Here is an 8,904-nt window from a genome sequence, read left to right on the forward strand (position 1 = left end):
TAGCCAAGGTACGGCTACGGGTATCCCGATCCAAGCCAAAACAAGGAAGTGCTGTGAGAAGATTCGATGTTATACAGCTACAATCGTAAGAGACTGCCATGTCCTTTTCCGATCGAGTCTCTAATAACCTCTTAAGGAGTCCTATGCTTCCTGCATTAAGCATTGAAAAGCAGTGGCAACATTGCCTTGCAGCCATCAGAGATGCCGCCTCTGAAGTGCTAGGTTTCACACGGCCACCACAGCGAAACCCCTGGTTTGACGACGAATGCCAGCAAGCTCACGCAGCGAAACAAGAGGCATACAAAACGGCGCTGCACAAAAGGACTAGAGCTGCTCGCGAGCTCTACGAGCAGAAGAGGAGAGAGGAACACCGGCTTCTTAGATGGAAAAAAAGAGAGCATGAGAAGCGCGCGATCGAGGAGATAGAGGGATGTCACAATAGGAATGAGGTTCGTAAATTTTACCAAAAGGTAAAAAAAACCTCTCAAGGGTACCAGCCACGAACCGAAGCCTGTAAAGACGATCAAGGAAACATCGTAGTAGAACCACAGTCGATGCTGAGAATATGGAAAGATCACTTCTCCAAATTATATAACGGCGATGACGAACCGAATTCCGCTGTAAGGGACATAGAACCACTCAACCTCGGCGACGCAGATCAACAATTCCGCCTACCCGACCTTGACGAAGTGAAGATAGCTATATCTAAACTTAAGTCAAAGCAGCAGGCGATGACTTGGTAGGGAGCATGCACCAACTCAACTGCAAAATATGGTCGGAAGAAAGCATGCCCGATGAGTGGAATCTCAGCATAGTGTGCCCGATACATAAGAAAGGAGACCCTCTAAACTGCGCCAACTACAGAGGGATCAGTCTCCTTAACATTGCATATAAGATCCATTCTGCCGTATGATGTGAACGTCTGAAGCCATTCGTCAACAACCTGATTGGTCCTTATCAGTGTGGCTTCAGACCCGGAAAGTCCACTATCGACCAAATATTCAGGAGCTTCAAATCGATACCCACCATCTCTTTATCGATTTTAAAGCTGTGGATGACAGAACAGAGAATGCACGCTGCTCTATCAAGGTCGGAAAAGATCTTACCGATGCATTTGATGTCAAAAAAGGTTTTAGACAAGGCGGTGCACTGTCATGCGACTTCTTCAACATCGTTCTGGAAAGAATTGTGCAAAACTCAACCGTCAACACTAGAGGCACAATCTTCCAAAGATCCATCCAATTACTCGGATACGCAGATGATATTGACATAATTGGAAGATCAAAGCGTGATGTCAGTGGAGCGTTTTTGAGCATTGCGACGGAAGCGAAGAAGATGGGTTTAGTGGTCAATGAGGGCAAGACCAAGTATATGCTGTCATCAAAAAAGGACACTGAACGACGACGTATTGGACAAAACGTCACCATGGACAGCTATAACTTTGAGGTAGTTAAGGACTTTGTCTACCTAGGCACCGCTATTAATGCAGACAACGACACCAGCGCTGAAATCAAACGAAGAATAACTCTTGCAAATCGCTGCTTCTTTGGACTTAGAGGGCAATTGAGAAGTAAAGTCCTCTCTCGAGCATCTAAAATCATAGTCTATAAGACACTCATCATCCCGGTTCTCATTTATGGTGCTGAGTTCTGGACCCTGTCAAAGAAAGATGAGAGCGTCTTAGGATGCTTCGAGAGAAAAATTCTTCGGGTGATTTTTGGTCCCGTACGCATAGATGGAGAATGGAGGAGAAGATATAACGACGAACTGTACGGGCTGTACAGCGACACTGACCTAGTTAGCAGAATTAAAGTCCAACGGCTTAGATGGCTAGGTCATGTAGAGCGGATGGACATCAACGCTCCAGCCCGGAAGGTCTTCGAATCCAATCCCGAGGGACGGCGCAGTAGAGGAAGACCGCGACTCAGGTGGCGCACCCAGGTGGGAGAGGACCTCAACCAACTTGGCGTGCGAAACTGGAGACAGCTAGCTAGGGACCGAGGTGAATGGAGACGCTTGTTGGTTGAGGCCCAGGTCCGCCCCGGACTGTAGCGCCACCTTAAGTAAGTAAGTATTTATTTTATTCAATGAAAATTAAATCTCTAAATTTAAAATTCGAAACTCAAAGCAAAATCTGGCTTATAATAAATTTGTTCTTTTTTATTCAAATAAAAGAATTTTAAAAACATGAATTTTTAAATAATTTATTTAATTTTTTTTTATAAAATTTAGCTTAATTTATATGGAATAAATTTGTTGTCGTATGTTGATACTAATAATTTATAAAATATTTTAAATAAGTCAAATCTACAATTTATTGACGGTTAAGTAATCTAAAAGAAATTCACATTGGACAACATATTAGAGGCAGAATCGGAGCGTTACATTTAAAAGTTCTTTTATTTATAACATGAAATAACTATTGAAACAAAACAATAACTTTATTTATTATTTGTTTTAAAAAGAGAATAAAATTGCTACTTTTGGCACACCCAATTATGAAAATAGAATAATAAAACCTCAATAAATGCTCGTTTCCAATTTTTGAAACAAAGCGCTTCTTAAGATAAAGAACTGTATTATTATTTAAATTATTAGAATAATTCATGGGTTTAATTTCTTGTAACAAACATTTACATTTATTATATTAAACAACGTTCTGAAATTTCTTCGGAAGTTATGCATCGATCATTGAGAATCTCTCGCTCAACTTTCCACTTCGAACTTCCTCATTACTTTTTTGGATTATTTAGACTATTATCACGGGAAATTAAAAAAAAAAAAAACATTTTGATTTATAAAATACGACGTGTCCAATAAGGTTTTACTTTACACGGATTGAAAACAAATATTTAAGCTTTAAAAAAAATACTCTATTTGGAAGAGAAATTAAATTTTTCTAATTTATCTAATTTTTTTTTCTACGTACATTATATTATAAGTCATCACTGGGGTTATAAATCTTAACACCTAATACAGATAGATACATTTAATTTATGATCAACATTTATACTTGTTTTAAAAACTGAAATAAAGAAAAGAAACAAAGACAATACACACAGGCACGACTTATCAGCCATCACGGCTAAATTTTGACTCCCCAGGAGGAGCTACTCGCTTAAGGACGATTTGGAAATTCTCCGTCACAGCATAATCATCCTTGAAAATAAACACCAAATTGATTTCAAACTCTGTAAAAAATCGAAGCCATGACAATTTGGAAAACATTGGGTAAAAATCTTCAAAATAAGTACCAATTTTGAAATTCTTCGTAATCAGAGTCGGACATGTAAACAATCTTGGCAAAATCATGTAAATTGGAATCTCTAGCTGTGGACAGACATTGCCATCGGCAATTTGAATGGTTTGTATTTCAGTGGCATCTCGGGAGTAACCTTCATCACATCCACAAGTCTCAACTCGAACCAACTGCAGTTCGATGGACTTGATTGCTACTTCAGTATGCTGGACAGACACCTAGAGCAAAGAAAGAGACAGTTTCTTCATAACCAACCCTTTGACAAATATTGCACTTTTATTCAAATTACATGTCCAGTTATTGGCTTTGTCACACAACACTCAGTTTCGTCCAACTTGCCTGTGATCAGGAATCTTGGAATTGATATCCTTTCTTTGGCAGATTTCTGCAACGATTCTGGACTTATGCTGAATGCCACTTCAGTGGGTGGTAGCTTTTTGGCGTCCACAATGTTTGGCTTGTATTGGATGCAGAATTGTTGCGTTTTTTGGAGGCTCTTGGCTAGGAAGCTTCTTTTGACATCACACTTAAGTTGGTAGTTGATGTTCACGAATACACCGTGATATGTTTCGTACAGGATTCGTGGTTCCTTTGTGCATACCAATGGCAGTTCAAAATGAAATTCCGATAAACCTTGAGAGAGTTTTCCCGGGGCACTCAGCTCCAAATTGGTATTGAGTAGTTGGATGGGCTTAACTGAGTTGTAGAAAGCCTCGAAAATGCCAACATTTTTTGTACTTAGCTGAAGGTTGACGATTCCCTCCATGGACAAGTAGATTCCGTCGTGCTTGGCCTCTGTGGGGCAGTTGAATTGGACGACTCCGGTAAGCATTTCCTAGGAAAATAGGGACTTATTTAGGGAGGGGGATCTTATTTTAATGTTTTATGGCAACTTACTCCTTCATAGTATATTTTATTTTCGCGCTTTAGTTTAATTTCGAAGGGTATTGCACTCATTTTTGTGTTTTTTTATTTAATGGGAGGAAATTAAAATTGATTTTCGTTTTTCGATGCACTTTGCCAGCTGAAAATTTGTTAAGATGACATTTCAGTCAATTTTGTGTTGTTTGTTTTGCTCATGTCATTCGTTTGTAGCTGCCTCTAGGATGTGTTCAAAAATGTGGCTGCCACCAAAGATAAGATTTATCAATTTCCGTGATGGGATTATTAGCAAGAAGTTGCATTTTGGGAAGTCAACTTTTTTGGCAGCTGTCCTCATTTAATATTTGCCATTGTTGTAATTCACGACAAAAATAGCCAACATTTTAACATAACTGCTTAAAGTTTTAGAGAAAATCTACCTAACCTTGTTATTTCTCGAAGTGTTGACGATAATTGGCCACCGAGATCATCTGATCTAACATCCTAAGAGCCTGTTCCACAATATAAAAGTAAATTTAAGTAAGTCTAATTAGATGTTAATGTGTCAAGTAACGTATGGGTTGGTTTAAAAAGCTAATAATATGGATAACTGACAGTTAAGAGTGTAAAAAGTATTATCATCAAGAGAAACGTGTTTCGTAATTTTTTTTTAATCAAATGGATGTCCTTTTTCAAACCTTATAAAACTTATTCGATATGTTTTCTTACATCCTTATGAAGCCATTCAAAATACTTCAATTGAAAACAAACTGTACAGAATCTATGGACGGAGTCAACTTTAGGGCTCATTTTTGCTTGAAGAAAGAAATATTGAGTCATGCATTGCTCTTCATACAATAAATATAACCATGTTTAAAGTTTAAAATAAAAATAAATAGCTTTTATTAAGCTTAACTTTTAAAAACGAAAATAAAGGTGCAAGCAATAAGCTCCTACTTTATTTTCGCATTTAATTCTATGTATTAAAAACGAAACATTTTACAGAATCACCCTATTTTTCACATCATGAATATGACATCCCTGACTTTGTTACTGACATTTAAAACTTCAAAACAAACAGCTGTTCTGAAAACTTCATATCTTTTTTCTTCCTATTTTATAACGAACATTTGGTCGAGTAATTTTTGTGCGTGAAAACAAAATAAAAACAAATCCCATTTCAAAGATGTTACGAAAATCCGCGGAGCTCCTCCGCCCCATGCAGTTGACGCGACACATCCGGGTTGCCTCCTTGAAATATCAAGAATTCGACCCCAACGAATCCCGTCTGCCGGACAAAATCAAGCGTGAAATCGATGCCTCAAAGAAAACTCTTCAATGGCGAACTCCAATCGGAGATCGACCAGGTGATTGGAACTCTAAGTTGAAAACATTTGCTGACATGGAACAAACAGCGGACTACATAACCATGATGCAGAAACCAATCGATCTAAGTCCGAAAGCTCTGAAAGAGTGGTGGACAGAGAGGAGAGAACGCACAGAGAGATTCCTCCAACAATACGTGGTCGAGCGTCATGAGCAACTGGGCAATGAGCTGGCCGCAGCACATTTTATCATTTTCCGAGGAGGTTCTGTGAAATTCCATCACGAACGAGATTGGAAGAGAACCGACGAGGAAGGTGAATATAATCTGCCAACAAAGTTCCACCCGGCATGGAAAGTCGAAGCCATAAAGTGTGACAACATGACTTTGTATTACGAGGGTCTTGAGAACATTCGGTGCTTGCCAAACCTCAAATTTCTCTCGTTTCGAAATGTAGCAACTTTCGACGACTGGTGCCTGGATCGAGTGTCAGGATCTGAATTCTGTCGGTTAGAAGTGCTCGATCTTTCCGGAACACAAGTGACCGCCAATGGACTACAATGCCTCTACAGAATACCCACAATGAAGCTCCTCATATTAGACGATCCAAAGGCGTCGGTAGAACTCGAATTGTCTTGCGCCCTCCTGGAGGAGGCAATACTCAATTTAAAGATTTTCCATGCCAAGGACATTCATGGTGAAGCAGAAAAAGAAAGCAGTGAAAATACCTCCTAAATTAGTATTTTGAAAAAATATATAAAATCTTTAAAACTTTATTGTTGACTATTTGGGTTTTGTTTTCATGTACTCGGCTTTGATTTGCTCTCGGTTTTCCGGTTCTGGCAAATAAGGGACGATTCCTCTCGCCCGACGATCTGATCGAACTTTATTCTATAAAAAGAATTATTGTGAGACTATATTCAAAACACAGAGATCTCCAATTTTACCCAAAAATCTTTACAATTGTTGTAATTTGCAAAGAAAAGTTCGCATTTCTCTCGATCGAAATTGTATTTGTTCAAACACTTGTACGACAGTTCTTGTTCCTATGGGAAGTGAAAATGAAACGGACTTATTTATGAGTTTTTGTTGATATTTTTACCTTCAAACAAGGATTATCTCTTTCAGCGTTTGCATTGCGAGGCATTTTTAAGCTTAATTGGCCGCAATTTGTTGAAAATTCAAGTTGTTTTTGTTATATAAAAATAAATCAACATCACGAAATTCCTGAATTTTGGGATCTCAAAAGGTGATACCAATTCGATTTTCTTTATTTTATCTTGACAGTTGTTTCGATAACAAGTTATGGCTGGTCTACATTTGAAAATTGTGCATTTAAGGTATCGGCCGCACCAGAGAATAATTGAACTTGTCAAACATCTTTTTTTGTTTCCGAAAAATATGACCAAATGGAATTGAAAATGACCATTTGACCAAGTGAAAAAATAATGACCAAATTTGGTCACAGACTACCAATGTGGCAACCGTGGGTTGGGTATACCGAGCGAGCTATGAAAGTAGAAATGAAAGATATCTGTCAAAATAATGCACAGATTTAAAAATCCGAAAAATCTTCGTGTAATAATGCGCGAATCACCGAATGACTCTTCAAAACAAAATAGCCAATTAATGCGCATTAAATACATGCGCTGTGTAATACCGGACTAAAGTAGTATTCACATGAGCACGACCAACGAACGACGAATGAATTACAAAATGTGAGTTTATATACTTTTGAAGACATATTTCCACACAAATTCTTAACAAAACGATAGCAATATAGTTTCTATTTGATTTATGATACATACTTTTACTTTACATTATAATGTATTAATAAATTTAAGAAAACAAATTTATTCGTCGCGAAAAAAATTATAGTTGATACGAACTGTCAAACTTTATTCGCGTTCCACATTATCCACACTCGCAACGAATAAAATAATCGCTCGAACTTAACCTAAAAAATCATTCTTGTTTTGGTTTCGGTGGTGTATGGTGTTCGGCTGTGGCTTCATTCGCGACGAATTAAAAACTCTCATGTGAAAGAAACGTCAAAATCGACGAATATTCGTTCATTCGTTGGTCGTTGGTCGTGCTCATGTGAATAGTCCTTAAGCTCTTGACTTGCTTAGTAACAACTTAAGCTTAGTGTACACGATTGCCAGATCTGCAAATATTGCCAGATCTGCCACTGAAAAATTTGTCTCGAATGACTGACAATCGTGTACACACCAAATTAATTTGCAGACAAATGGTTTGGCTCCTAATTTGCAGAAAAATATCTGCCAATTAATTTGTAGATTTCTGGCAATCGTGTACACGCAAGCTAACAACCGTGTACACACCAAATAGATTTGCAGAAAAATTTGTTCATCAATCATTTTGAAGACAAATGAATTTGCAGATGTGGCAATCGTGTGTACACAAAATTCACCAAATTTTTTTCATTTTCTGACGTTTCTTCAAACGTCTGACAATGAATAAATTTGCAGATGCCGTTTGAGGAACATTTGCAAATTTTTTCATTGGCAGACAAATTTGGAGAAAACTACTAGGTAAATTTTAAGTTGTTTTTTTTTCATTTCAAAAAAAATGTATAAAAACGTTAACATTTACTCAAAATAGTCGGAACTGCTACGTTTTTTCCATTTATCTTACTTTTTTAAGTTTCACTTTGTTTCAGTAGCTTTAAAATTTTCTGACCGATGCGATGTGTGACAAATTGTCACTGACAATGAGCTGAAAATAAATTTGCAGATCCAAAATTTGATTTGGTGTGTACACGGTTGGCAGAAAATCTACAAATGTTTGCAAATCTATTGCTAGCTATTTGGCCAAATTAGTTTGTCGAGATTGTCAGACAAATATTTGGCAACAGATTTGCAGATGTTTGTTGATATATGAAAACCGTGTACACACAAATTGAAATTTTCAGTACATTGTCACACATTGTCAGACGTTTGCAGATCTGACAATGATTGTCAGACCTGGCAATCGTGTACACTAAGCTTTAGAAAGAGTATAGCAAACATCTATGAATATGCCTCCATATGACTAGTGAAAATGAAATTAAGTGACAAAAGCTTGGCTACCATTGATATCATCTTATTAGTTGTCAAAATCATTCCCTGGTTTCATTTTATATTTTTTATATTTTGTATTTACTTAATAAAGCCGAAACAGCAAACGAACAACGAAAGTTGAAAATCTGAAGAGTCGTAAAAGGCAAATGAACGCAATACTGAATGACACTTCAAAAGAAAATAAACGAGAACAAATTAGATACATTCGTAATGTATTACCGAACCAACAAACTACTTATCGTTCTCTACACCATATCTTCGGATAAGCAAGAATTATCAATGGACACGTGAGCAAACGTCAAAATTGTATCCACAGTTGCATACATAATTAAATAAGGTGACTCAACAATCCGTTTGCAACTGGTATCTAGTGGCTC

The 8,904-nt window shown here is 37.4% G+C and overlaps 3 protein-coding genes across 3 annotated transcripts; 1 reads left to right on the forward strand and 2 right to left on the reverse strand.

The window, feature by feature from the left end:
- Positions 1-2,580: 2,580 nt before the first annotated feature.
- Positions 2,581-4,269, reverse strand: LOC129954089 (vacuolar protein sorting-associated protein 26C). Its single transcript, XM_056067761.1, has 4 exons — positions 4,157-4,269; positions 3,549-4,094; positions 3,255-3,477; positions 2,581-3,191 (listed from the first exon to the last, which is right to left on the reverse strand). Exons 1-4 carry the CDS (start codon positions 4,214-4,216, stop codon positions 3,073-3,075), a joined length of 948 nt encoding a protein of 315 aa, XP_055923736.1. The 5' UTR covers positions 4,217-4,269; the 3' UTR covers positions 2,581-3,072.
- A 947-nt stretch (positions 4,270-5,216) lies between these two features.
- On the forward strand, positions 5,217-6,220 carry LOC129954090 (distal membrane-arm assembly complex protein 2). The gene has a single exon (XM_056067762.1). The coding sequence runs from the start codon at positions 5,307-5,309 to the stop codon at positions 6,177-6,179; it is 873 nt and encodes a 290-aa protein (XP_055923737.1). The 5' UTR covers positions 5,217-5,306; the 3' UTR covers positions 6,180-6,220.
- Positions 6,181-6,714, reverse strand: LOC129954092 (coiled-coil-helix-coiled-coil-helix domain-containing protein 7). The gene is made up of 3 exons (XM_056067765.1): positions 6,547-6,714; positions 6,392-6,490; positions 6,181-6,335 (listed from the first exon to the last, which is right to left on the reverse strand). Exons 1-3 carry the CDS (start codon positions 6,589-6,591, stop codon positions 6,228-6,230), a joined length of 252 nt encoding a protein of 83 aa, XP_055923740.1. The 5' UTR covers positions 6,592-6,714; the 3' UTR covers positions 6,181-6,227.
- Positions 6,715-8,904: the final 2,190 nt, after the last annotated feature.

Source organism: Eupeodes corollae, chromosome 1 (genome assembly GCF_945859685.1).
Source record: "Eupeodes corollae chromosome 1, idEupCoro1.1, whole genome shotgun sequence".
NCBI lineage: Eukaryota > Metazoa > Arthropoda > Insecta > Diptera > Syrphidae > Eupeodes > Eupeodes corollae.

What these genes read in the sequence shown, in the direction of transcription:
- LOC129954089 (XM_056067761.1), bottom strand. Translation starts at nt 4,216, where the DNA reads ATGAGTGCAATACCCTTCGAAATTAAACTAAAGCGCGAAAATAAAATA. An exon ending in ATAAAATATACTATGAAGGA is followed by an intron (nt 4,095 to 4,156) that starts GTAAGTTGCCAT and finishes CTATTTTCCTAG; the next exon opens with GAAATGCTTACCGGAGTCGT. An exon ending in CAAAGCCAATAACTGGACAT is followed by an intron (nt 3,478 to 3,548) that starts GTAATTTGAATA and finishes TCTTTGCTCTAG; the next exon opens with GTGTCTGTCCAGCATACTGA.
- LOC129954090 (XM_056067762.1), top strand. Translation starts at nt 5,307, where the DNA reads ATGTTACGAAAATCCGCGGAGCTCCTCCGCCCCATGCAGTTGACGCGA.
- LOC129954092 (XM_056067765.1), bottom strand. Translation starts at nt 6,591, where the DNA reads ATGCCTCGCAATGCAAACGCTGAAAGAGATAATCCTTGTTTGAAG. An exon ending in GAGATAATCCTTGTTTGAAG is followed by an intron (nt 6,491 to 6,546) that starts GTAAAAATATCA and finishes CACTTCCCATAG; the next exon opens with GAACAAGAACTGTCGTACAA. An exon ending in ACAATTGTAAAGATTTTTGG is followed by an intron (nt 6,336 to 6,391) that starts GTAAAATTGGAG and finishes TTCTTTTTATAG; the next exon opens with AATAAAGTTCGATCAGATCG.